The 26062-nt window shown below is 37.7% G+C and overlaps 9 protein-coding genes across 9 annotated transcripts in view; 6 read left to right on the plus strand and 3 right to left on the minus strand.

Moving 5' to 3' along the window:
- The first annotated feature begins 301 nt into the window (after positions 1-301).
- On the plus strand, positions 302-3089 carry LOC18017863 (26S proteasome regulatory subunit 8 homolog A). The gene is made up of 9 exons (XM_006400503.2): positions 302-654; positions 953-1050; positions 1156-1380; positions 1490-1552; positions 1637-1800; positions 2106-2262; positions 2379-2477; positions 2565-2675; positions 2770-3089. Exons 1-9 carry the CDS (start codon positions 453-455, stop codon positions 2908-2910), a joined length of 1260 nt encoding a protein of 419 aa, XP_006400566.1. The 5' UTR covers positions 302-452; the 3' UTR covers positions 2911-3089.
- A 553-nt stretch (positions 3090-3642) lies between these two features.
- LOC18018397 (GTP-binding nuclear protein Ran-2) lies at positions 3643-5431 on the plus strand. Its single transcript, XM_006400504.2, has 5 exons — positions 3643-3797; positions 3945-4014; positions 4340-4396; positions 4480-4597; positions 4803-5431. The coding sequence occupies exons 1-5, from the start codon at positions 3795-3797 to the stop codon at positions 5218-5220; spliced, it is 666 nt and encodes a 221-aa protein (XP_006400567.1). The 5' UTR covers positions 3643-3794; the 3' UTR covers positions 5221-5431.
- An 84-nt stretch (positions 5432-5515) lies between these two features.
- On the minus strand, positions 5516-7460 carry LOC18018398. Its single transcript, XM_006400505.2, has 3 exons — positions 7338-7460; positions 6390-6778; positions 5516-6292 (listed from the first exon to the last, which is right to left on the minus strand). Exons 2-3 carry the CDS (start codon positions 6771-6773, stop codon positions 5660-5662), a joined length of 1017 nt encoding a protein of 338 aa, XP_006400568.1. The 5' UTR covers positions 6774-6778; positions 7338-7460; the 3' UTR covers positions 5516-5659.
- Positions 7461-9711: 2251 nt separating this feature from the next.
- Positions 9712-13163, minus strand: LOC18018399 (tRNA dimethylallyltransferase 9). Its single transcript, XM_006400506.2, has 11 exons — positions 12787-13163; positions 12510-12563; positions 12345-12387; positions 12115-12223; positions 11823-12021; positions 11195-11420; positions 10952-11046; positions 10618-10712; positions 10301-10376; positions 10084-10223; positions 9712-9979 (listed from the first exon to the last, which is right to left on the minus strand). The coding sequence occupies exons 1-11, from the start codon at positions 13045-13047 to the stop codon at positions 9877-9879; spliced, it is 1401 nt and encodes a 466-aa protein (XP_006400569.1). The 5' UTR covers positions 13048-13163; the 3' UTR covers positions 9712-9876.
- Positions 13164-13603: 440 nt separating this feature from the next.
- LOC18018400 lies at positions 13604-13837 on the minus strand. Its single transcript, XM_006400507.2, has one exon. It carries the CDS (start codon positions 13835-13837, stop codon positions 13604-13606), a length of 234 nt encoding a protein of 77 aa, XP_006400570.1.
- A 2886-nt stretch (positions 13838-16723) lies between these two features.
- On the plus strand, positions 16724-18324 carry LOC18018401 (probable receptor-like protein kinase At5g20050). Its single transcript, XM_006400508.2, has one exon. It carries the CDS (start codon positions 16827-16829, stop codon positions 18216-18218), a length of 1392 nt encoding a protein of 463 aa, XP_006400571.1. The 5' UTR covers positions 16724-16826; the 3' UTR covers positions 18219-18324.
- A 354-nt stretch (positions 18325-18678) lies between these two features.
- On the plus strand, positions 18679-21564 carry LOC18018402 (acyl-protein thioesterase 2). Its single transcript, XM_006400509.2, has 9 exons — positions 18679-18740; positions 19161-19238; positions 19347-19458; positions 19908-19944; positions 20049-20118; positions 20273-20377; positions 20673-20823; positions 20944-21023; positions 21200-21564. The coding sequence occupies exons 2-9, from the start codon at positions 19208-19210 to the stop codon at positions 21370-21372; spliced, it is 759 nt and encodes a 252-aa protein (XP_006400572.1). The 5' UTR covers positions 18679-18740; positions 19161-19207; the 3' UTR covers positions 21373-21564.
- A 221-nt stretch (positions 21565-21785) lies between these two features.
- LOC18018403 (nudix hydrolase 19, chloroplastic) lies at positions 21786-24173 on the plus strand. The gene is made up of 6 exons (XM_006400510.2): positions 21786-22419; positions 22589-22729; positions 22816-22920; positions 23035-23134; positions 23526-23618; positions 23699-24173. Exons 1-6 carry the CDS (start codon positions 21820-21822, stop codon positions 23980-23982), a joined length of 1323 nt encoding a protein of 440 aa, XP_006400573.1. The 5' UTR covers positions 21786-21819; the 3' UTR covers positions 23983-24173.
- A 191-nt stretch (positions 24174-24364) lies between these two features.
- Positions 24365-26062, plus strand: part of LOC18018405 (NADH-cytochrome b5 reductase-like protein) — a 4064-nt gene continuing 2366 nt past the window's right edge. Inside the window, 5 exon segments of the mRNA XM_006400512.2 lie at positions 24365-24623; positions 24883-24925; positions 25181-25256; positions 25376-25435; positions 25555-25651. Of these exon segments, the coding sequence (XP_006400575.2) occupies positions 24453-24623; positions 24883-24925; positions 25181-25256; positions 25376-25435; positions 25555-25651 (447 nt within the window). The 5' untranslated portion in view covers positions 24365-24452.

Here is a 26062-nt window from a genome sequence, read left to right on the forward strand (position 1 = left end):
ATAAATTGAGTAAAAAGGGAAAAAAATCATTAACCAAAAAAACTTTATATAAAGGCTTCATGTCTCCAATCTTGTACACGATATAAGTCGATTATATTTCAACAAACTTTTTTTTTCAATTAGAAACAAATAAAACCAAATATGGTAAAAAATCGTAATACCGAATACAATATTTTCGTAGTTTTCCCTGAATTAAACTGATAATTTCGCCGAGCAAAGAAAACAGTATTCCTATGACAAAACCAAGATTTTTTTTTCCCAAAAAAAAAAAATAATTGAACAAGAAAGGAGATTTCTTGTTGGATAATTCAAGTTTCTTTTCTTGTTGGATAATTCAAGTTTCTTATTTATATTGGGGTTTATTAGCTTAAAATGCTCTCGTCGTCTCTGTGATCCATCTTCGCAAATACTAGAGAGATATTTGTCCGATAATTTGCGCAACCACCGAAGATATGGCGGCCGTAGGAGTAGAGGGGAGGCCTCCTGGGACAGCGATGGAGGAAACCTGCAACGTCAAGGGAACGGTGGCGAAACAAGGGGAGGGGCTTAAGCAATACTATCTCCAGCACATCCATGAGAACCAGCGACTGCTCCGGCAGAAGACTAACAATCTCAATCGCCTTGAAGCTCAGAGGAATGAGCTCAATTCTCGAGGTCTTTTCTTCCTTCCTTAGCCCTAATTTCTTCCTATTTCTCTCGAATTTCGGACGGATCTCTTTGTTAGATTGGATGTTTTGATCATGTTCTTGGTTTAGTAACTTCGATTACGTTCTACCTGGAGTTGGGTGCTCATAAATTTCTTATTTGTTGTGGTGATTGATGGGATAGTGGTTTTCCGATCTGAAAGTGGTTGGGTGGCGATAGGATCGTCTTTGTTGCTATCATTCATCTCCTGTGTTGGATAGTTGGATCTTTATGAACTAAATTTCGAAACCTCTTTGACACTACACAGTACGAATGCTCAGAGAAGAGTTGCAGCTGCTTCAAGAACCTGGGTCCTATGTGGGTGAAGTCGTAAAAGTGATGGGAAAAAACAAGGTCTTGGTTAAGGTATGAATCCTAGATAACTTATTGTCTAAGATTAACTGGGCTTTGAATTTTTGATGTAATCTTATGAACACTGCTTTCAATAAGGCTTAAACTCCCATTATACAGGTTCATCCAGAGGGGAAGTATGTTGTTGATATTGACAAAAGCATAGACATAACGAAGATCACCCCATCAACGAGAGTCGCTCTTCGTAATGATAGCTATGTTCTCCACCTGGTCCTGCCAAGTAAAGTTGATCCGTTGGTTAACCTTATGAAAGTTGAGAAGGTTCCAGACTCCACATATGACATGATTGGTGGTCTTGACCAGCAAATTAAGGAAATAAAGGAGGTATGCCTAGTGAAAGAACAAACAAAGCTAAAAGTCATTGGTTTGTCGGCATTGTGCTCTGTTATTTCATGCTTTTAGTTTCGTTATAATATTTTTTTTTGTTCATCAGGTCATTGAGCTCCCGATCAAGCATCCTGAATTGTTTGAGTCTCTTGGAATTGCGCAGCCAAAGGTACATATGCATTTCGAAGCTTCTTTTCTATATTGGAACGTTGTTAATTGGATTAGAGATGATTTCATATCCCTCTCTTTCTAGGGTGTGCTGTTATATGGTCCACCTGGGACTGGAAAGACACTTTTGGCTCGGGCTGTGGCACATCACACTGATTGTACGTTCATCAGAGTTTCTGGTTCCGAGCTGGTCCAGAAATACATTGGAGAAGGCTCTAGAATGGTCAGAGAACTTTTTGTGATGGCAAGGTTGGTATATGCTAGGCCCCATTATAAATTTCAAGCATGGTAAATGCCTTAATGGTGGTGGATAGGAAAAGATGAAATTGTTTGACAAGATTGTCTACACCATGGAACCATATTCATAGTAGCAAGATGTATATCTTCTGTAGTTTAGCACGTTTACAAGTATCACCTGTCCTGGTACCTAGAATTTTGGCAACAGTACCAAATCGTATATAAGGAGCAAAGTACACATAGATGAGATGATTGCATTGAAATTTACTTTTGCCTTTTTGCTTACATTCGTATTGCTGATGGTTTATGGTTTTCAGGGAGCATGCACCATCAATCATCTTCATGGATGAAATCGATAGTATCGGGTCAGCTCGTATGGAATCTGGAAGTGGCAATGGTGACAGCGAGGTTCAACGGACTATGCTTGAGCTTCTCAATCAACTTGACGGATTCGAAGCGTCAAACAAAATTAAGGTACGTGTTAAGCTGTAAAGGAAAATAAAAATTACGAAGCTGAAAAGGATGAGTTTTTGGTATCTTAGAGTGAATTTGCAGACAAACTCATTTATCATCTGAAATGACTGTTGCAGGTTTTGATGGCAACAAATCGTATTGATATTCTGGATCAAGCTCTTCTCAGGCCAGGAAGGATTGACAGGAAAATTGAATTCCCTAATCCTAATGAAGATGTAAGCTTGTGCTTATTTTGCATATTAGTTGAGTAGATAGGTTGTAGAACATGTTTGGCTAATATATACTTCCAAAATGTGTTGCAGTCACGTTTTGATATCTTGAAGATACACTCGAGGAAAATGAATTTGATGCGGGGAATTGATCTGAAAAAGATTGGAGAGAAGATGAATGGTGCTTCAGGTGCTGAATTGAAGGTAAAGTGTTTTTGTTCCCTTGCTTCTCTCTCTCGCTCAGTCTTTCTCTCTCTAAAATTTGTCTCCGTCTTATGTGTTTGGTTATTACGGTCAGGCTGTGTGCACAGAGGCGGGCATGTTTGCGCTGCGGGAGAGGAGAGTACACGTGACACAGGAAGACTTTGAGATGGCGGTAGCGAAGGTTATGAAGAAGGACACAGAGAAGAACATGTCTCTACGTAAGCTCTGGAAGTAGGAATCTCTTTCTGTTGCCTTGCTCCAAGGAGAGCCACCGATTGATTTTATTGTTTCTTTACTATCTTTTGTTCTTTCTGAAACCTTGTTGGTTTGTTTTTAAAGCATCTGAATGCAAAGTTTTTACTGCCTAAACACTTAGTTGATATTCAAATGGTCTCAATCATAACAGTTTCGATGTTTTCGTCGCCAATACAGTGATATTATTCAAGAATGGAAGACCCAGCAATGAGTACAAAAGATCATATAACATGACAGTTTTTATATTAACAAATACAGTCAGATATAAGAAGAAAAAATTCCTATACTCAAGATTAAACCCCTCCGAAACTTGTTATAGGGTATAGACAGAACAATCGACATAGCTTCAGCATTCAGCACCATGCCACCGTAATCATCTCTGTCAACACCGGTTTCTCATTATCATCATCCGGCGATTACAAAGACAAAAAAAATCCTTATTGGTGAAACATTAAGATTTGTTAATAAAATAATTTTGATTTTGAAAAAATGATGTTCAGATACGATATAAAAATAAATATTGTAAAGAGCAACGTATATCAAGGAATGGGAAATTTCGAATTTGCAAAGACAATAAATACAAATACAAATTTGAAAAGGGAAAAGACAAATTATGAGGCAGGGAGACCGCGTGGAAATAAAGCTAAATAGGATCCAACGGTGGAGAAAGCTGCGTTAAAATTGCAGAACCATCAAAAGGAAGGAATCTGACGGTGATAAGAGTCGCGTCAGAACTAAGCGAAACCCTTCGAAATTTCTCTTTTAAAAACCCATCTCTCTACTCGATCTCCCTCTCGCCGCTTCTCTCCTGCTTACACATCCACGCACACATTGACATTGCTCTCCTCCCGCGATTTTGAAACCATGGTAAATATATTCTCTTCGTTTTTTTTGCTGGTTTCTTCTTCACGTACGATTAGATTACGATTATGGCTTTTTCGCCCTCTCAGATCCGTTGATGCCTTCGTTTCTGGGTTCTACGTTTTCTAAATTCATTGTGGTTATCTTGTCCAGGCACTACCTAACCAGCAAACCGTCGATTATCCTAGCTTCAAGCTCGTCATTGTTGGTGATGGAGGCACAGGTACTTTTTAGCTCCAATCCCTGCTTCTTTTCTCCGAAGTTTGATCTTCTTGTCAAAAAAATTTCCTTCTGGGAGACGCAATTGAGATTTACACGATGTACTGAGGCGGTGTTTCCTCTGTTAGAAATAGTAGTGTTCCGTTAATATCAATGCTTGGTTACGTTAATGGTGATTTGATGATCGAGATGAGCTCACTTTTAAGTTGCCATTCGATTCTTATATGATACTCACTGTTGATTTCAGTGGTTCAATTCATGTTGTAATATTCTTCAGATGTCTTTGATTATTTTTGCTAAGCCTCGGATTTCTCTATGTGGTTGTGCAGGGAAAACCACCTTCGTCAAGCGACATCTTACTGGGGAGTTTGAGAAGAAATATGAACGTAAGTATACAACTCGTGAATGAACAATGTCATTTATTCTTCATCGAGTTTCTGACGTTGAGTCCTCTTTTCGTGTGTTGCAGCTACTATTGGTGTGGAGGTTCATCCTTTGGATTTCTTCACAAACTGTGGCAAGATCCGATTCTATTGCTGGGATACTGCTGGACAAGAGAAATTTGGTGGCCTAAGGGATGGATACTAGTAAGTAGACCTTATAATTTCTCTTTTAATAAGACCTGATTTGTATATTGGTTGAAGTAATCTCCTTAGGTCACTTAGCAGGTTAATATGTGTAATGCATAGTCTTGAATATTTATAGTTAGGATGTGAAAAGAATACTCTTTATGTTAATGGTTGATTTGGTTTCCGTTCGGATGTCTAAGCTAACCTTTGATTTTTCTTGCAGCATCCATGGTCAATGTGCAGTAATCATGTTCGATGTCACAGCACGGCTCACATACAAGAACGTTCCGACATGGCACCGTGATCTCTGCAGGGTGTGCGAGAACATCCCGATTGTTCTTTGCGGGAACAAAGTTGATGTGAAGAACAGGCAAGTGAAGGCAAAGCAAGTGACATTCCACAGGAAGAAGAATCTGCAGTACTATGAGATATCTGCAAAGAGCAACTACAACTTCGAGAAGCCCTTCTTGTACCTTGCTAGGAAACTTGCCGGCGACCAAAACCTTCACTTTGTCGAGTCACCAGCTCTTGCTCCACCAGAGGTTCACATTGACTTTGCTGAGCAGCAGAAGAACGAGGCTGATCTCGCTGCAGCTGCAGCTCAGCCACTCCCTGATGACGATGATGACGCATTCGAGTAAAAAATCTTCCTGAAATGTCTCTGCCGTGTGGGAAGCTGTTTGCTATTCTCTTTCGTTTTGGTTATTCAGGCTATGTTGCTTTGATGTTACATATTAAATGAATCGGTCTTTTTAGAATGAAATTGGGGAAACATTGGGATTGTTCCGTTTTGGAATAGAGCGAGTTGTTTTTGGACCCAAAGAAAATTTGCAGCTAAGTTTTTATTTTACTTTTTTCCCTTGAGCACAAGAACATGCGGTGATTTTATGAGGTATAATGAGACTACTTGGTCTCGAGTCCAGCCCCCAAAAAAGCAACATATTCATATTTACATAGTTACAAGCTCGGAACAACAACAAAAAGATTCAAATATCCTGGCTGAAAAATAGAGTGACATTTGTACAACCTACCCTCAATTTTTATTCTATGTAACACAAATTGTAGTTGACATTGATGCTGCTATCTGAATATTGTACTGTTATCATCAGAGATAAGGTTTCTTATCTGCATCAGATGTTCCTCATTCGAAATGTTCAGTCTCAGACGGAGATTTGTGATCCACGTTTCTTGTTCCCATGTTATAATTGGCCCCGATGCGTGCAGTCTCTCGATGCTGCATCGGTATGCATCCAACTCTAACCTATGAACATCATCAGCCTCTGAGCCTTTTCTTGGAAAACCCAACTTCTTGATGCTTCCGTAGCCACAAGAAGATGACTCTGTGTCACTGGAGTTACCGGTTTCAATGGGACTGAAAGAGACAGCACTGAGATCATCCATATCGTCCATGCTACAACTACCAACAGAAGAAGCAACACTCTCTCTATCTTCTTCTTCTGTTTTTCCTTTAAGAAACTTTGGTGGAGAAGCAGCTAAAGCAGCTCTACCTAATCTGCCAATTTTTTCGGATTGTGAAGTTTGATTGTCTGGTTCAACCAATGAGTAGGTCCGTTTCTTTGGACCTTTTGGCGAATACACATCAGACTCATCAAGCTTGTCTTTGCTCTTACATGAAGTATAGTCCCCTTTCTGATTCTCCTTTCTCCTTAATTGTTTTCCTGTTGAAGTCTGTGCGCTTAACCTTGATGTACCCTGCAGCCAAATGGTATAAACAAAATGTCAGTTCAAACAAACAAAAAAAAGGCTTTGAAAGATATAATAAACATTGACAGAGGAAGGAAACAAGTACCTGCCCGATCATGATCCACTCGTTATCTTGCCAAGATTGTCTAACCCGAATGTCGGATTTGTTTGCCTTGACCTTCAGTGAGGAACCAAGTAATCTAATCAAGAAACAATCTTTTTCCAAAACTTTGGAAACGACTGCAATCTTCCACGAACAGTTTTCGAAAACCTCAAGAATGTCACCAGGAGCCCAAGAATCCAGGACTTGTAAAGGAGGAGGCTCAGGCCTCATACTCTTCCTCGGTACCCTCTCTGTACCAGCTTCACTATCATACGCGACCGTGTAATAATGCCCATTTCCCGATATTATCTCTGCAGATCGCCAAGCACCAGCTGGAACCGATGATTTGCTCAACACTTCCACTTTAGTTCCCTTCTTGAATCTCATGATTGCTGCTTCAAAAAGCTCAAGATCAGATATTTTACATCACAGACGCTAAAATTCAACTCTTTATCCATAAGCATTCCTTGAGTTGAAACCACAAAATAAGATAAAGCAAGCACACAATCAATTTTCGAATGAAGCAGCCTGTAAGTACAATCACAAAGTCTTATTAATGATGATCCTGAGCCCTGACAAGCTCAAGTACATCCAAATATCCAGAAATAAGTTGGACCAATAGATCCATTAGCATCTTTCACACCCAGAAACTTCAACTTTCAAACAGTTGGCATAAACATTTCAGATTCTTTTGTTTCATAATCACTAGATTGCAGATAAGTCCTCAATTACAAACCAGAAAAAATTAAACTGTCGAGAATTATTCAATGGATTCAGATTTTAATGAAACTGAAAATAGAGTATGACTCAATCTCGAGGATCAATCTTCATTGATTAAGGGTAGAAGATAATCTTTGAATTTTATCGTTAAATTTGCATCAAGAGACTTAAAACTCTGAACTTCAAAAAAAAAAAAGAAAAAAACAAATGGGATTGTGAGTCTGTGACTACCTTAAAACGAAGTTTGGTCACTGAATGTTTAGCACGCAAAGAAAGCCATGATTCTTCTGCCACAAACAACAAAGCTCCACTTTTTTTTTCCTCTTTGATTTTCTGGGCAACCAAACAAGGATCAAATGGCCAAATAAAACAAAATAAAACTTATATGCAAATAATTAGAAAAAGGGAAAAAAAAAAAAAAAAGAGAAATCTAAATTACACATCAGCACGCGCAGTTTAATTTTAAATGAAACGATTTGAAGATAGTTCAAGTTGCGAACCTGTAAAACTCCTGAAGGCATTTATCCACAAACCGCATGAGAAATGGCCTTTTGTGTCATTCTATTTAATATATTATTTATGAATAAATGGTGAAATAACCATATATATTATTTACAAATTGGTTAGTGACTATGATTTGATGTTTAATTGGAAGATATCTAAAATTAAATTGTTTCTTAATCTTAAATGGTCTATACGACTTCTCGAGACTTGATATTTTTCTGGTAAGTTTGACCATAGCAATTTATTCAAAGTTCTGAATATTTTTTTACAGAGTTGTATCACTCTCGAGTAGGGAAAGATAAAGATCGTTGTGATATACTCCTACATATATTATCAATGAGGGGATTTGAAAAAGATTCCAAGTGTATCACTTCAATTGCTGGTGAGCTTCAAGTTAGTAAGAACTTAGTGTAAAAATGATAGAGTACTAAAAGTAAAGAAACAGACTCAAAACTGTAGGAAACATATAATGTGTTTTAACACAAGTCAAAGTACACGTGACTAAGATTAAAATTTATAAAGTTATATACTCGTCTCAAGTTGATTTATGAAAAATGTTGTCAAGGGGATAATCAGTAAAACAAAGGAACCATGAAGATATATTTAGAAGATATGTGAATAGAACTTGTTTATTAATTGTGAAACTCTCTCCTAACGTATTGCTGTTCTTCAAGAAAAAATGAGAGCAAGAACTTGGATCATTATAAAAATAAAAGAGTGGTCTTTTGCTAGGTTAGTCGAAATAGTTAATCAATAAATGTTTTGTTACTCGGTTTCTATTAGCTAGTGTGTTTTTGTTCGTAAAACGCGAATTGATGTGTTGGAACAGTTGATTTTGATGTTGTGTTCAAATATGAAATTAAGAGAAAAATATCCAAGTTTGTCGTCAAAATACGAGTTAGAGATGCGCATAGATGTGGCTTATTGGATGTTAGAGAGTGGTTGGTGATCGAGTTAAGTGTAATTCTAATTAGAGAAAATTCTTGATGTAAAAAAAGTCTAAGTTATTTATAGTGTATGTTTTGTAGATTAAACATGTTGAATTGAACTCCAGTAGACATGTGTGTTTTCTCTTGTTTTAACAGATATCTCAAATACTAACACGCTTTTGAAATAGAGAAATTTTATTGTCACGTTAGATCGTTTATATTCCCATCATGCGATATGTATAAAATGTATTCTGCTATTCATTAACAAATTATCAAAATATATATGTAGACGTTAACAATTATCTATATTTTTGTTGCTACTTAAATCGTTCACACTGATCTTTTAGCCATATTTGAAGCCTCTATCACCGCTTGCTAAATATGGCGGACCATATTTTCCCAAGTCCAAAGTTGTTTACCACGCCTCTAGACACTACATGCAGGCATGCAGATTAGCACCTCTCGTGGAGTTAAGACCATATCTGTAAACGTGTGATAAGAATTTATAAGTAAGCTAAACAACAAATTTGATTTATATAATATCAATTTGTAGCACAATGCACATGGTTAATACATTATCGCTATTATTAGGTGATGAAACTCTGTGTTGGCGTTTGTAGATGATCAGTTTAGAAGAAAATCTTGCAATTTCCGAATAACACATATCAAATGAACAAAAATGAACATGAAAATTAGTTTTCTTTTTTTGAATTAAATGTAATTAAAAAATAACTAATTCGATGAAAGTTATTTGTTTGTTTCTTGGTGAGCACAAGCAAAGAGCGTGTTTGGGTGTGCCAAAAGTTGCGACTTTTACTTATTCTTTCTTTATAAGCAAAACGAAAAACGTTATGGGGGAATTCCTCAGGCCGTTAGATTAAAAGATCGGGTCAGGTGGCTTAGATAATTCCCACTTCACTTTTGATCATAAAAAAATTGAGATCGTAGGGTCCATATTTTGGTTATAACGTACCCGAAAAATGTTATTTAATAATCACGTCGTTGTCATGCAGTGTTTATTAATATTTTCTAGATTCACAACGGATAATGGCACCAGCTGTTGTTAATTGTTCCGAATTATTTGATTCAAATATGGTTATGCCCATTAACTCAATTCGGTTCAAACTCGAAATAAAGTCCCATAGCGTTTTCAACATGGGAGTGAATCTGAGGTTTGTAAGTAAAAAAGGGACCGAAATAGTTTTGTTCATAAAAAAAAAAAACATTATTCTAAAATCACGTATCTAGTCTTAATTCCACTAGCTGCAAAAAAAACATACAATTTTTTCCTGTTTTGGTTTTAGCTTTTCTTTTTCGTATAGAAAGAAAGGCAGTGGTTACATGGCAGCTTCTTCAATGCTTGAAACATCTTCACTCTTACATCCTTCACTTCTGATCCACTCTAACACCGAAGAACAGTCCTCTCTTCTTACGAAATGCCTTCATAGTTCATACACAGATTCACAACCCATAAACCAATTATGTATATATTTATATTAACCTCAAAGAATCTCAAATTGAGTGTTTTTTCTTAATCTATGTACCTATTTCTGGGGCGGTATGCCTTAAGAGCATTAGCTTCTCGAGAGTTTCTTACGTCTTTGTTCATTCTGAGAGAGTCGGGCACCATCAGCGTCTCTGCTTCGTTCTCATAAGCATCGTAAATGAATTTAAGTATTGTATCCTGCGAGGACCAAGAATTTAAAACACCATGCTTTGACATCAAACAATAAAAGATTTGAATAGAAACAGAACATATACCAGAGGTTTAGAAGCATTTAGCCAGTGGTACATAGGCTCACACCGGAACCACGTCATTTGCCTTTTTGCAAAGTTTCTGTGCATCGACCAAAAAACAAAGGCTACTGATTTTAGCTTAACCTTCAGAGCAGTTATCAGAATAGGTTTTTTCTTTAGAATATAATACAAAGCAATTGTTTTCAGGCATAGACGTTAGCTTACCAGGATTATTTTGAATTTATCATTTTGAAAAGAAAAAAAAAAAGTGAAGAAATGACTTCGGTTTTCATTAATGTTCAATCACAATTTCGACCAGAAGATATTAGTAGAGGAATCACCTGGATGCTTGCTGAAATTTGTTCAAAAAGCTATAGAATTCTCCAGGGGAACTTACACACCCTTGTCGTCGACACTTCAATAGATATTCCATGGCCTGAAAACGAGGAATCATATTTTGCATTGTTGATTCAAATTGATATCAGAGTACTAGAGTCCAAATAAATTGATATGGTATAGCATTTTTGAAACATTTTTTTCAGCTAGATACGAATAGACCTCATTTCGCAACCAATTTGGTAAATGTGGATGATAATATGCTAACAGTAACACAAGAAAGTCTTCTCTTTCTCAGGTTGTTATGCACAAACCAGTATTGAAAATAAAGAATACTACCTGTCTGTACCCAATGGCACGAGTTGAAGAATTTGTGTTTGGAAGAAGACCAAGATCAAGAAGCCATCTAGCTTCTGATAATACTCCATCGGCACCTGAAGTTGATAGGTAAGCATCAATGAAAAAATAGCTCAGAAGAAATGCCAAACAAATATCTACAAAAACTGCATAGGACACAGCAAAGAGCATGCAAATTGTATTTTTTTTTTGGTTAAACTTGAAAGAATCAGATAGGAAAATTACCTGAGAGCATATCTTCACATCTGAAATCAATAGACCTGTAGAGATCAACCCTTGGGCTTGACAGAAAAAAACAAAGGAAATCATAGTCCAAATCTGTTTGTATGTTTTGGATAGAAACTTCAGCAGATGAACCATCCCCATCGAAGTCGTTGGCATCAGGAGAATTCAAATTATCCCGAAACGAATCATATGGAACGCGAAAGGAAGACGGAGGAGATCCAGTTGACTGCCAGTAAAACAAACATACAACCTTTGAAAACGTAGACGCTGTACCAGAAGAAAACAATGATAGAAGCAAGATCAAATCTTTCAAGCAGACAGTCATACACTCAGAAACTGGTGCTTCATTTCCTTTACAGGTTATGTCTGTTTTAACTATCATAAAAGCAATATTTCTCAAATCATCAAATCAGTTCACTGAAGTTTTCTTTCCACGTCAGAGACAAAAGAAAAAAAAACTCAGACATGAATAACTCGAGAATAATCATTTAGAGGGATTTTTGTTGAGAAATTATGTTTCAAAACCTGCATAAACCATTCATGACTCATTAACTATGCTATGAGTGTTTGAAAACTCTATTGATTTTTAAGAATGATAAACAACAGTTGAAGCTGATAATTGCCAAACCTTGAGTATCTCGAGGCTACGCCGTAGTCTGTACCAATCATTACGAGTTAAAGAAGAGGCTTTTTGATCACCAGCATTGACCACAAACTCAACAGCTGCATCCCAGTTATGTTCGGTTTGAAAACCAACGAGCATATCATGGACCTCAGAGATGATCTCTGGAGAAGGTTTCGGCACATCTGGCTTCCCATAGATGAACCTAACATTACCAAGAGCATGATAACAGTGAACTTTAGAATTTGCAGTAAATTTTTTATAATCGATTTTTGCAGTACATAATCTCCAGCCATACCATCGTAGGTACAATCCAGTGCCACCTGTGACTATGGGAACGCGCCCTCTACTAAGAATGTCTTTAGCAGCTTGTCTTCCATCATCGAAAAATTGCCCCACAGAGTAGTCTAAATAAAAAAAATGGAAAAATGTGAATTTTTTTCTGGATTTGCATACATGAGTATCAGAAGCAATTACATGTGTGGCATTCACAACATCAATAAAGTAGAAACGAGAGCTGAAAAAGACCTTGAGACGGATGCAAAATGTCGATAAGATGATGGGGCACTTCCTGAATAATTTGTAAAACATACAACGTCAGGCTCAAAGGTATACACTTTCAGAATGTAATCTGATCATCGCACCAGCATCAGATACAACGAATAAATCTTACCAAATATACCAGAAGGATACCTTTCTATCGCTTGCTGATGGCTTGGCTGATCCAACATCAAGGCCTCGGTACACCTGTGGTGGTCAGGGAACAACAAAGCAAGAACCTTTTTTAACAACACCAAACATAGATGCAATTGTAAAGCCCAAGAATTGATCAAACACCAAACTCTTGGATTAAGCAAAGCCGTCTTGTTTCGGTTCGAGACCCTATCAGTTGGACTCAACAAGGGTTTCAAATTTAGAGTTCTCAACACTCCAAGTGAGCTATACAAGTAAGAATGGGATTGAAATGGACCTGAACGGAGTCAGCACTGATGATTTCGCCATTGAGACGCTTGGCGAGCTCCAACGCAAGTCTGCTTTTTCCAGCGCCGGTGGGCCCAGAAATCACAATCACTTTCTCCTTGCCGGAACTTTTCTTATTTTTCGAAGTGGTTCCGTTCAGAGAAACAGAGCAAGCCGTGGCTCCGCAGAATCTCCGGCGCAATGCAAAACTCGGCTGTTGCAGCCTCAAGCAACAAGTACGGGTCAAAATTACGCCACTGCTAATCACCATTAGAGGTTCTTCGGAACGGAAAAAAAGTGGCTACAGAACTCGGAAAGGTAGAAGAAGTTTGCTTAAGGAAAATAGGTTGATGGAAGGATGACCCGCGAAAAAGCTCATCTCCAAGAGAGACGATGACAGCGAGCGAAGAGATTAGAGAACTACGGTTCGGTTAGGTTTACAGATTAACCGAATCCAAATTATGAACCGATGTGGAAATGGTTTAGTTACATTTCCGGCGTAAAACCAGAACGTTTAAAAATAACGTTTTTTTGGATTAACCAATTACATTATTACATGAGGTCTTCGATCAATAACCGGGTCTTGATCTGGTTCTGGTTTGAAAGGGTTTAGTTACCTTGCCGGCGAAAAACCTCATGTAAAATAGTCGTGAAAGTTTTAACACTAGCAAATAAAGAATCCAACTAGGCAAATATTGTAATTAATTTGTCAAAAAGAAAGAAGAAATATTGTAATTAAAATATTTATAGAAATCGTTATCATCTCTACTGATCACAAATTAGCAAAGGTCATTCCTCTACTACGTGGTGGTGTACATTGTTAGTGATTAATTAGTAGTAGCACTTGAAAAAACCCAAAGAACAAAACCACATAGAAAAATAACAAGAGGGATCATGTGAATAGCTCTCTCTCCATTAACAGACATGTAAACATTATTGTGAAGAAGAAGTTCCTTCTTGGCGACGTCATAGACAACGAGACCATCGGGGCTCGCAGAATCCGGCGAGAGGTTGATCAGAAACTCTTCCGATGGCCGAGAACACATCTGTAACCGCTGCATTAATACTTGAGTATATATTAACTAACCACGTCGTCTCCTTAATTATATGGTTTTGTAAAAACTTTGCAGTTCTGTTTTATGTATGTAAGGTTCTCTATATAAACAGTTTCGACCATGCATATATATAGTATAAGACTTTCAAAAGTCAAAGCGTAAGCTCAGAGACATTTAATGTTGCATATTCAAGCTCCTGAAGTTATGGCTTAAGTTATGATGAATATGATCGGTGAACTTTGCTTCCGAAATTTAAACTTGTAAAAATAATTTTCGATGGAAATAATAAGATTCGGTTAGCCTCCCAAGAAGAGTTGAAATTTTGAAGATGAAAGAAATCAAATATCTTTTCATATATTATCATTTTGACTATGATTAACAGTTATAGATCGTACGTATGCAATAGTTTGGATAGATTGAGTACCAAAGTGTTGAATGGAAATAAGGAAATTTGTTGATATATCTTGAATAAAATATTATTTTAATTCTCTGTTACAAGCTTTTGCTCCTAGTAGAAAACATTTTTTTTTCTTCTTTTGATCGATTAGTTTTATGAGAAAAGTCACATACTATACCAGAAGTCGTATTGTCTATTAATTCTCGGTGTGCTAATTATATTTGCATGGATACATTACAAATCAAGACATCGAGCGTTGACAAATGAACACTCGGGATAAACCTTTTCAAAACTTTAAGATTTGTGTTTGATTGGAGCCTTGCAGCTAACTTGAAGGTGCACATGTGAATTTTTCTTTCAAGTCAAAATGCGCGTTCATATGACGGTGGACTTCTTATTACTTCATTTTTTTATTTACTTTGTATTTTACTAATATAAAGTCAGGAATATATGCTATACCATAACTACCAAACAAATTTTTCTGTGATAATATCAAAAAAATTCGATATGATCACATAGTCATCCACCACTTTATTTCATCGGAAAGACTGTATCTTTACACATATTAATACAGGTTGTATGGATCTAGGTACAGAACTATAATTTTGTCCAATATGCGTCAGTTAATGTGCGCTTTTATCTGTATATTTTTGTCAGAGCTGTATAATTTAATCTTGTATGTATATCCAAATTCGACTCTTGTTTAAATATGCGTCAAAAATTACATCGAAATTACATATAAAGTAGTCTCCTACTTGGCTAGTTAAATATCTTGTAATCCAACCTTTCTAGCTCATGATTGAAGATTGAAAATATTAAGAATTTAAAAGTTCTTTAAAATTCTACAAATCAATCTACCAATAACATCACTTTACTTAGAAATAGGATTACTGGAAAGAGCAATACATGGAGCCAATTCTTTTGAAAAATCGTGCTCAATCTTGATCTGGCTATTTCTTTTCTTTCTCGTGTTTAAAGCTTTTGGTGACTAATTAAAAAAAAAAAAGTTGAAGAAGTCAAAAACAAAAGAAGTTGAAGCATAGAGCCGGCATTTTGGTTTGTTTTTGTCGGCCAACCAATGGGGAGTGATATCGTTATGGCAGATTTCCGTTGACCAAATGTGATAAACAAAAGATGGAAGCCAAAAAGCCTTTTAACTAACACAACGAAGCGTTGACTGAAAAATCAAAGACAAAACAATAGATAATAGATAATAGTAGTACTTAACAATGTTTGTATTTTTTTTTCGTAGGCAATTACGCTGAACCCGACAAAATTCACGAGACTAAAAGTATCTTCAATGTATGACTCCATATTTTTCTCTATTTTAGAGTAACTATTTTATTCCAATGTAAGCTTTATTTTTACTCCATTTTTTGTTCTATATATGGAATAATTCCATTTTTTACTCCATTTTAGAGTAAAATTTGGAGTAGGATTGAAGATGGTCTAATGCGATGTTAAGCATCTAAGCTGGATAAACCAAAACCAATGCGATCATATTAATAAAGAGATGGAACCGATGCAAGTTTAGCTGCAGTTTACCGATTTTGACCACCACTGCTCACTTTATTTAATGATGTTTTAATAATTAAGAAATTGTTTCAGTACAAAATTATGCTCATAATTATATTCATACTCTTTTAACTCGAAATGAATTGGTCAATTCCATAATAGATTAATAGCTCTGTAAATGAGCTACGTGAGTCACCACCCGATCCAGGCATATTTCCGACCGGCAAAGTTAGTCTCCGAAGGCAACCTAATTATAAAACTATTCCATTCAGCTGCAATTTTGTCAACAATGCTCACGTTCTGCAAATAATAATATCTAGTTTAGTATTGGCTTTTCTGGCGGTAGACAAATCATATGACATATGATATCTCACCCGATCTGAAGTCCGTAACAAATTTTCATATACTGTATATTTTTTGCTAGAATATTTTTGGTTATATACATGAGATTACGTTTACATATACCATAACATACCCTAACGAATAAACACAAACAAATACTTAAACCTGACTAGTTTTGTTTATTAATCTGCATGCCGAGCTTATTGATTCCTAGTATTAACCCATTTAATCCGCTTTTTAGTGTTAACTTTTAATCGACATGCACAACCCAACATGGCAATTTTTCCTAACGATTTGAAACTTTTTTTCAGCACACTGCATCAATGGATTGATTAATACAGCTGGCACAACTTGCAGATCATTTATGACAAACCTAACCTATGTATATCGTACATTCTACAACAATGTACACGACTCTATCTCATTTTATGAGTTATAGATAATATTATATCTGACCATGAATTCAACGACAACTATTTCCGAATTTAAATATTCATTTTATTCATAAATCAGCTAATATTCAAATTACGGAATTCGATAGCAAACAAAATAACTTGAAGAATTATTCAAAAAGTATAATTCAACAGGAACAAAAAAGGATAAAATACAACTCCTTGTTGTATTTTTTTTTTGGGTTTTAGTTTGAAAATATTTCCTCCTTAATTGTTGAGCTCACGCCACGATTCACACACCATGTTCATTTGAAAATATGAAACCAGAGAAGCTCTAAAAAGCCTCTAAATGGAGGACAAGAAAGCAAACATAATCGCGACTATATCCATATTAGCCCTTCTCATAGTGATAATCGCCGCCCGAGTTTCTCTAAAACTCTCCAGAACCTTCTTTCTCATCGCCGGCGTCGACATTTCGTTAATCCTCGCCGTGATCTGTTTCCTCATAATCCGATACCGTTACAACAGAGAGAGAAAGCTCCTGGAATCGAGGTACGTCTCCGAAGGCAGAGAGCTCCGAATCGAGTACAGCTTCCTGAGAAAAGTCGCCGGAGTCCCTACCAAATTCAAGCTCGAGGATCTCGAAGAAGCCACCGACGGATTCCGATGCCTGATCGGAAAAGGCGGATCCGGATCTGTCTTCAAAGGAGTGTTGAAAGACGGAAGCCAAGTCGCCGTGAAGAGAATCGAAGGAGAAGAGATCAAAGGAGAGCGAGAGTTCAGATCCGAAGTAGCCGCCATAGCTTCGGTACAGCACAAAAATCTAGTTCGTCTTTTCGGTTTCTCGTCGGTAAATCGCCAGAGATTCCTCGTCTACGAGTTTATCGCGAATTCGTCTCTCGATATCTGGATTTTTCCGGCTAAAGGAAATAGAAGATGCGGAGGAGGATGCTTGTCTTGGGACCAAAGGTACCAAGTCGCAATCGATGTAGCTAAAGCGCTTGCCTATCTCCACCATGATTGTCGATCGAAGATCTTGCATCTCGACGTGAAACCCGAAAACATCCTCCTCGACGAGAATTACAGAGCGGTGGTTACAGATTTCGGACTCTCGAAGCTGATCGCTAGAGACGAGAGCCGGGTTTTAACGGATATCCGAGGGACACGTGGATATCTAGCTCCGGAGTGGCTTCTAGAACATGGAATTTCGGAGAAATCCGATGTTTACAGCTACGGAATCGTGTTACTTGAGATGATCGGAGGAAGGAGAAGTATTTCAAGGGTAGAGGTTGAGGAAACGAAGACGAACACACTTTGTAATAAGAAGAAGAAGAAGAAGAAGAAGAAGTTGGAGTATTTTCCGAGGATTGTGAACCAGAAGATGAGAGAAAGGAAAGTGATGGAGATTGTAGATGAACGGATGATAGAAGCCAAGGAAGTAGATGACGAAGGGCAAGTGATGAAACTGGTGTGTGTTGCTCTTTGGTGTATACAAGAGAAGGCTAAGAATAGACCTGATATGGCTATGGTGATTGAGATGCTTGAAGGGAGAGTTCCGGTGAATGAGCCGCCGGATTCTGAAGTTGTTGTGGTCGATCTTTTGGCAGCTGATGATGATGATGATGCAGCTACAGGTGTACGACGTGTTGTTGATATCCCGAGATTGCATATTCAGAGGGAGAGGAATTTTCGTTTACCCTCTATTTGCTCTAGTATCATATCTCCCATCTCTCCACGGTAGATTTTTTTTGTTGGTAAATATTGGTTTTGTTTCGATATATGTAATAAGCACAATTTGTAACAAGCATATGGGTTTCAACGTGTCAAGAATCTCACATTGGAAATTAGATTTAAACTTAAAAACAATTAACATTGATCAAATTCACTTTTTGCTAAATGATTTTGAGTTGCATCTCCTTCAAACTCTACATGATATTAGAATTGGAACACACGCCACCCTAAACTTTAATCTAGACCCAAGTTTCATAATTTATCAATGTAAATAATAAATTTAGAGATAAAGCTAAATTTCCTAAACTAACATATTGATTTATATCAAAAGAATATTCAAGATGATTTCCATAAGAAGATATAGACTGATCAAAATAAAAGTTTCGAGGAAAAAATGGAAAAATATCAAAATTGATGGACCGTAAGGAAATATAAAGTGCAACCCACATCAAAATTTATGGATTGTTGCTAAGCTCTGTTTCTTTTAGACTTCCCCGTCGATTAACCTTGCCAAGGTACAACCGTCTCTCAGGTAAGATCAATTTTGATTAATCCTTTGCGCTTCACCAACTTTTTTCAGCATCTACCTATGTAATTTGTAGTTCTGATGTCGTTTTCCAATTAATTTGTCGTAAAGACAACACCAATTTCGTATCTGGGTTTTCGTGATTCCTTGGAATTTTTTTTTCGATCGATCGAGCACTCGGGTTCCTTTTCCTGTACAATGTCTGAACGGACTCAGTATTTCAATGATTTTTCTCTTTTTTTACTTTTTCGAGCTTTATTCTTAAAATTTTGGATTTCGTCTGTGATTTTCTAGAGGTTATCCGTCTTCTAAAGGTTTAATTTCTCTTTGATTTTTGGTTTGAACAATGTGGTATCTGTCTTCTGAAAATTCTCGCCTGATGTAATCAATGTGGTGTTAATGACTGATGCATTCGTTGCCCTGCAGGATCATTCTTCTTGTTATATTCTTCACCCAGTGCTTGTTCTTCCAATATGAGTTTCTCCAGCGCTGCAGTTGGTTCAAGTTAGTATATTCCTTCCTTTTTTTTGCTGCTTGCTGATTCGTTTTTTTGCAAGTTCAAATGGAAAATACCATGAAAAATAAAAACTCTCAATTGCAACATCATTGCAGGCAGAAATTTAAGAAGAGCGGTCGAGTTTGGGAAAACTCATGTGGTTAAGCCTAAAGGGAAACACCAAGCTACTATTGTCTGGCTACATGGCCTTGGAGACAATGGCTCGAGGTAACCATTTTTCTATCTGAAGTTTGTTTTCAAATTTGGAAAATCAGCTAGCATAGTAGTTTGTTGTACATTGCTTCCATATTACAGTGTCCAGTCTAGATACTAGGCTATTTGGAATGGTTTAAATTGTTAAGCTGTAGGTTATTATCAGTAATGAGTGTAACTTATGATAGCGCTCAGCTTTACACCTTATCCCTGTACTTCACTTACTTCCAAGAGTTTCGGTGCTCTTTAGGGAATGTCGCTTCACAATCACCGAGAAAATTAATTGACCGTGACTATGAACACTCTGGCTTATCTTTTTAAGCCTTCTTTAGGAAAAAACTCGGTTTAGTAAATCGTGACATCGTTCATTGTCTTGGTCGATACAAACTTAACTCGACACATAGCTAGTTCGAAAAGCTGGCAGTCATGACCTTACGTCTTTTTTTTTTTGGTCCTGGATGCAGCTGGTCGCAGCTTTTGGAGACCCTTCCCCTTCCCAATGTGAGTTATAACTTATAAGCTTCACTGATCTCCAGCACTTGCCTTAACGTGCTCAGTTACTCTACCATTCTCAATACGTAACCGTCTTTGTGTTTGTGGTGTAGATCAAATGGATATGCCCTACTGCTCCTTCTCAACCAATAAGTTTGTTTGGTGGTTTTCCCTCCACAGCTTGTAAGTTATTTGCTACATAGCATTGATCTTTCACTCAGCTTAGTGGAACTATTACTAATGGAAATAGAAACGGAGGTTAAAGTGAAAACATTTGATGAGTTGAAGTATGTTGTGTGAGAAAACATTTGATGAGTTGCTATTGTAATTAATGCAGGGTTTGATGTTGTGGACATCAATGAAGATGGTCCTGATGATGTAGAAGGATTGGATGTGGCTGCCGCACATGTTGCAAATCTGTTGTCGAATGAGCCTGCTGACAGTAAGTTTTCTTTTCAAGCTTGCCTCCTCATTCCTCTCCATGTGGTCATTGAAATAGTAAGAAAATTGAGTAACCACGACAATGCAAATTATAAAAATTGATGTATGGTACTCTGTTGCAATTGAATAGTAGTAAGTTCAAATCTTGAGAGAAGAATGTAGCTCGAAAGATTTGAGTAGATTTAGAAAAAATTAATAATTAAGAATGTGCGCCTAGTTTTCTCAAAACTTGTGGCTGAGAACCCAAAATTTCGAGATTCTATTTCTGAAACTGTGTTATCTTTCATTGCTCAAAGTCAAATTAGGTGTTGGAGGGTTCAGCATGGGTGCAGGAACATCGCTATACTCTGCAACTTGTTTTGCTCTCGGTAAATATGGAAATGGCAATCCTTACCCTATCAATTTAAGCACAGTCATAGGCTTAAGCGGGTGGCTTCCTTGTGCAAAGTATGTTTTCCTCTTGTCCTAACTTCCTTCTAGTTTTGGAGCTTTTATAGATTAATTAAGGTATATGAGTGACTTCGGTACGTTTATCATCCTTATTTCCCTATCTTTTTTTTTTCACAGGACACTGACTGGCAAACTAGAAGAGGAACAGATCAAGAACCGAGCTGCATCGTTGCCCGTTTTAGTTTGTCATGGAAAAGGTAAAGTAAATTATAGTAACTTAAAACTTTTAAAATGCTTCACTACTTAGTATTGAATCTTGCTGTAAATGCAATTCATTCCCTAAGACCGATTCAAGTAAAAGAAGGGCTATACATTTTTAGGATTTTATCGTCTTTCATGGTCTCATTCTGATTCATGTGGCTTTGGTCTTCAGGTGATGATGTGGTACCATTCAAGTTTGGGGAGAAATCTTCAGAGGCCTTGATCGCAAATGGGTTCAAGAAGACGACCTTCAAAGGTTACAATGGACTCGGGCACTACACAATCCCACAGGAGTTGGATGAGTTGTGTGCTTGGTTGACATCTACCCTTGGGCTCGAAGGTTGAAGCCTTTCTGTGATATGTTGCTTTCTGATGAAGAAACCCCAAACTCTCGAGAGTTTCATTGATTTGGATTGGATCTTTCGGATTTTCACGTTAAGATGTTACATTAATTGGAGTATTTATGTGAGACAAATTCGTCTAGTAGCTAAAGTTGAAAGATTTATTCAATTTCTATAAGGTTATGTTTCTTGAAAAGAATTATGTCAAATATTTCTGTGATTACGAACTAGATTAATATACCAATAACACATGAATTAAAAGTAGCTCGACAGTTGCGCGTTGCGCCTAATCTAAAGCGACTGATTGCAAAATTTTGAAACGTGTGTGTGACATAGCTTGACACGTGTGAGGACCAGACTCGTCTGAATCATCGCTTCTCCTTTCTCACTCCGCTTGGGCTCTAACATCATCATCATCAGGCGCGAAAGAAATGGGGAGAAGAAAACAGAAATGCTTGCTCTCTTCCTCTCTTCTTCTTCGTATCCAACACTCTCTTTCCTCTCCAGATCTGTAACTCTAGACCCAGCCAGACGAACAACACTCTCAGCTCTCACAATGTCGATGAACCTAAGAACCCACGCGTACGCAGGCAATCCATTGAGATCCAGAACCCCGAAATCAACCGATCCTTTCTCACCTTCTTCCGCTTTCGAATCCCTTAAAACCCTAGTCCCAGAAATCCCTAATCACCCGAAGCCTTCCCCGGATTTCAAGGTCCTTCCATTTAGCAAGGGCCGGCCACTGGTGTTCTCGAGCGGTGGAGACGCTAATACGACGCCTCTTTGGCATCTGAGCTGGATCAGCTTGGCTGATTGCAAAGGTATGTTGGCGAGTTCTGGGGTTGATCTGAGCGAGGACTCGCTTGTGTATTTAGGACCCAAGGTAGAGGAAGATTTGGTGTATTGGGCGGTTGATCTGCCGGAAGAAGACGGCGTGGTGGTTTCTGAATTTGCAGGTAGGAAGCTGTGTTTCGTCGACCTTCGAACCCTAATGGTAGCTGCTGATTGGGCTGATCAACGCGCTATGGATGAATTGGCTATTGCCGGTCACGTATGTGAGCTTGATTATTCATCTTAATCATATGCTTTAAGTTTTTAAGTTTAATGGAATCATTTTAAGTATAGGTCCTTATTGCTTGCATTGCACAACTTAAGAAAAGTAGTAGTTTTTCGTTTTTCACCACCTTCATAATACCTGACTATATTATCTATCATGACAGGCCAGGGCATTGCTTGAGTGGCACAACGTATCACGATTTTGTGGATCTTGTGGAGGTAAAACTGTTCCAAAGGAAGCAGGAAGGAGAAAACAATGCTCAAACGAGACATGCAAGAAGCGAGTTTATCCCCGTGTTGACCCGGTATATTCCATGCTTCCTCTGTTTTCTTTTTGCAAAGAGCATGGTATTGCGGAACTTCTGGTTGATTGGTCCCTTGTCCATTACAGGTGGTTATAATGTTAGTTATTGATCGAGAAAATGATCGCGCACTGTTAAGCAGGCAATCTAGATATGTACCGAGAATGTGGAGTTGTTTAGCTGGGTTTATTGAGGTATGAGGACTTCACGGCTACTGTTGACTAGTTAATTTGTTGTTTTCTTCCCGTGAATAGGCAATTCCTGTTCACTATTTTTGTATGTATTATTATCTATGTTGCTTCTGCTAGCCAGGGGAAAGCTTAGAAGAAGCTGTGAGACGAGAAACATGGGAAGAGACAGGCATTGAAGTGGGACAAGTTGTCTACCACAGCTCTCAGCCTTGGCCTGGTAATTGTGTAGTTAGAAATGTTTATAATTGTTGGTTTAGGGTTTCCATGTCTTCCATTTACATATTTTATCTATGTTTATTAGCTTTGGACTTGCAGAGTTTTTCTTTAGCTAATGTACAATGCATGCAATCCGTGAGTGTGATAGGTCCTTTACCATGTACTACCCCTTAGGGAATAGTGCTAAATAGATTTGCAATATAGTAGTAGAGCAGATAACAAAATTGTTTCGTTGTTGTGCGAATTTTGCGATTTATCATCTCTCAGCAAGATAGTTCCTCAATGTGTAGATATGAAACTTAGTTAAATTTTTTTTTTTTTGTGTGGTCAGAAGGAAGTTTTTCTAACTCCAAAGTTGACAGAAACGAGGATATGGTTGTCTTAAATTGCAGTGGGACCAAGTAGCATGCCATGCCAATTGATGCTCGGGTTCTTTGCTTTCGCCAAGACGCTTGACATAACCGTAGACAAAGATGAGTTAGAAGGTAAATTAACTTCAACTCTTTGGACTGCCAAAGTTTCTTAGCATATCTTAACAAATGAGCAAACATGTTTTACTGCGCAGATGCTCAATGGCACAGTAGAGAAGGTGTGAAGAAAGCCCTGGCTTTTGCAGAATACAGGAAGGCGCAAAGAACAGCGGCTTCAAAGATAGAGCAGATCTGTAAAGGTGTGGAGAGAAGCCAGAGCCTATCAACCGATTTCAATGTCGAAAGCGGTGAGCTCGCTCCTCTGTTCATCCCTGGGCCATTTGCCATTGCACACCACCTGATCTCAACATGGGTTGATCAGGGTCCAGGCGATATTCACTCAAAACAACAACCAGGCGTCTCTCTCTCAAGTTTGTAGCTAGAAATATACGACTTTGATGCTTTGAGAAACTTAAAGTCTGCTATTGCTTTGATGCGTATTTTGAATTGCATAGTCCTTGGTGTATGTACTTGCTCCTTGCCATTTGGTGCAACACCAATTTATATTAAAAGATTTACTTCAATAATTTGTAGATGTAATCTAATCTAGTTATTTTATTCTACAACAATCAAATAGAATCTAGTATGTAAAACTATCATATGTACATCAAAATCGCGTGTTAAGATTTTATGTTAAGACTTGCTTAATCAGATAACAAATTCGTGTGTTATTGGGGATATTTGAACAGAATCGCGTGTTAAAGAGTTTTGGGATTTCCACCGTTATTACGTACACATCTCCGTAGGGTAGAAGTCACACTCTCTCCCCAGGTCTGTCGTCTCATTCTCTCTCGGTTCTTAAACCTTCCCATTTCGCTCCCTTTGTTCTTCTCCGAGATCTAAACCACTATGGCCAGCTCCTTCTTCCGGCGACTCGCCAGGTCTGCTCAGATTACATTCCCCGTCTCATTCGGATCCCAAAGCAAATCTGGTCTTGGCACTTTCCGATTCTCTGCCGGTGCGATCGCGGCACTTTCCGGCGGGTTCTCCTATTATTACCTCACTTCCGGCAACAATCTGGTGACCTTTTCTCTCTTATCTTATCTCTAATTCCATTTTAATATTTTTGCCAAGCTGGTTTGATTCCTTTCTCTTGTGTTTTGTCCAATGTATGCTTTGTTGCATTTCACATTCAATCAGACGAGCTTAAACGAACACATTGATGCATATACGAAGCCTATAGATCTTTATTATTAATAGCATTAGGCCTTTCTTCTCAGTTATTATGGCTTGTGTTTATTAGAAATTTCTGACTGTCGTTTGTGCTTTACGATCTCAGGTCTATCTGGATCAAGCTAAGGAAGAGACAGGACCGAAAACAGGTGCGCTGTTTTATACTCTAACCGCGTTTTCCTTAATCTTGCTTTGAAATCTCTGAAACGTTTTTGCTACTAGCCTACCACTATGCTCAGATTTCTGATGTTTTATTTTTTTTGCGGCGGGCTCTTTCATATCTGAAACTGTTTCTTTTCCCTTTGAATTTCGGAGGACAGAGGAGTGGTTTTCGATATACTTTTAGCTTTTGGTATTTCTTACTCTTCACTCAAAATTCTTTGTATTTTTCTGTCTGATTTCAGCTCTAAACCCTGATAAATGGCTCGAGTTCAAGCTTCAAGACACTGCTACAGTTAGCCACAACACCAAGTTGTTCAGGTATTTGCTTGACTTACTTTTCATAAACAATACACATTGGCAAAACACTTACTACCATTAATATGGTTGGAGGTCATGGCGATTAACTTTGGTTTTCTTGTTTCGCCTTTGAAATCTAGGTTCTCATTTGACCCCTCAGCCAACTTGGGTCTACATGTTGCTTCTTGTCTCTTGACAAGGTATGTTGTGGGTCTCACTCGAACCACTTCACAGTAAAACAAAGGGTTATTTGCCAGAATTTGGGAAAATTTCTCAACAAGAGTGGTAAATCTAACCTGTTTCCTTTTCCTTTTTACAGGGCTCCTTTGGGCTATAATGCTGAAGGGAAAACAAAATATGTCATTAGACCGTAAGTTCAGCTAGAAACTTCTCACTGGCTTTGCATTGTATTTCATGTCCGGACAACCATTCTTCTGATTAATTAGATAGCCTGTTAGCCTATCTGTTGCGTTTTCGCTTTCGTTGAATGGCTTTGATGGATCCCATATTTATCACTTCTAATTTTCTTTCACCACTCGTTTTACCCTCTGTTTTATTACCATTCGTTCATTTTTAGTTTATGCATTGCTTACAACTTGAAGGTGAGCTGCCATTACTTTTAAGAAAATGTTTATTGTTGAAATCAGCTTTTTTGGTATCCGTCTTCTAAATTTCCGCTCTTTGTATTACAATCTTGCAAAATAAATCTTCCAGATCCTTACATTCCTTGCTTTCTACTGTAATGCTCTTCAATACCTTTACTTATGTAGGTGAGGCTTCTATTAACCTTATTTTTCGTATGTTTGTGAATTAATCTCAGTTACACA

This window comes from Eutrema salsugineum, unplaced genomic scaffold (genome assembly GCF_000478725.1).
Source record: "Eutrema salsugineum unplaced genomic scaffold, Eutsalg1_0 scaffold_2, whole genome shotgun sequence".
Classification (NCBI taxonomy): domain Eukaryota; kingdom Viridiplantae; phylum Streptophyta; class Magnoliopsida; order Brassicales; family Brassicaceae; genus Eutrema; species Eutrema salsugineum.

Coding starts and splice junctions, on each gene's coding strand:
- LOC18017863 (XM_006400503.2), top strand. CDS start 453: ATGGCGGCCGTAGGAGTAGAGGGGAGGCCTCCTGGGACAGCGATGGAG. Junction 655..952: donor GAATGAGCTCAATTCTCGAG/GTCTTTTCTTCC, acceptor GACACTACACAG/TACGAATGCTCAGAGAAGAG. Junction 2,478..2,564: donor TCCCTAATCCTAATGAAGAT/GTAAGCTTGTGC, acceptor AATGTGTTGCAG/TCACGTTTTGATATCTTGAA.
- LOC18018397 (XM_006400504.2), top strand. Junction 4,015..4,339: donor TGTTGGTGATGGAGGCACAG/GTACTTTTTAGC, acceptor GTGGTTGTGCAG/GGAAAACCACCTTCGTCAAG. Junction 4,598..4,802: donor GGCCTAAGGGATGGATACTA/GTAAGTAGACCT, acceptor TTTTTCTTGCAG/CATCCATGGTCAATGTGCAG.
- LOC18018398 (XM_006400505.2), bottom strand. CDS start 6,773: ATGAGATTCAAGAAGGGAACTAAAGTGGAAGTGTTGAGCAAATCATCG. Junction 6,293..6,389: donor AGTGGATCATGATCGGGCAG/GTACTTGTTTCC, acceptor ATTTGGCTGCAG/GGTACATCAAGGTTAAGCGC.
- LOC18018399 (XM_006400506.2), bottom strand. CDS start 13,047: ATGGTGATTAGCAGTGGCGTAATTTTGACCCGTACTTGTTGCTTGAGG. Junction 10,713..10,951: donor GTGCCATTGGGTACAGACAG/GTAGTATTCTTT, acceptor CCTCGTTTTCAG/GCCATGGAATATCTATTGAA. Junction 10,377..10,617: donor AAATTTCAGCAAGCATCCAG/GTGATTCCTCTA, acceptor GTCGATGCACAG/AAACTTTGCAAAAAGGCAAA.
- LOC18018400 (XM_006400507.2), bottom strand. CDS start 13,837: ATGCAGCGGTTACAGATGTGTTCTCGGCCATCGGAAGAGTTTCTGATC.
- LOC18018401 (XM_006400508.2), top strand. CDS start 16,827: ATGGAGGACAAGAAAGCAAACATAATCGCGACTATATCCATATTAGCC.
- LOC18018402 (XM_006400509.2), top strand. CDS start 19,208: ATGAGTTTCTCCAGCGCTGCAGTTGGTTCAA. Junction 20,378..20,672: donor GTCGAATGAGCCTGCTGACA/GTAAGTTTTCTT, acceptor CATTGCTCAAAG/TCAAATTAGGTGTTGGAGGG. Junction 20,824..20,943: donor GGGTGGCTTCCTTGTGCAAA/GTATGTTTTCCT, acceptor TTTTTTTCACAG/GACACTGACTGGCAAACTAG.
- LOC18018403 (XM_006400510.2), top strand. CDS start 21,820: ATGCTTGCTCTCTTCCTCTCTTCTTCTTCGTATCCAACACTCTCTTTC. Junction 22,420..22,588: donor AATTGGCTATTGCCGGTCAC/GTATGTGAGCTT, acceptor CTATCATGACAG/GCCAGGGCATTGCTTGAGTG. Junction 22,730..22,815: donor TTTATCCCCGTGTTGACCCG/GTATATTCCATG, acceptor TGTCCATTACAG/GTGGTTATAATGTTAGTTAT.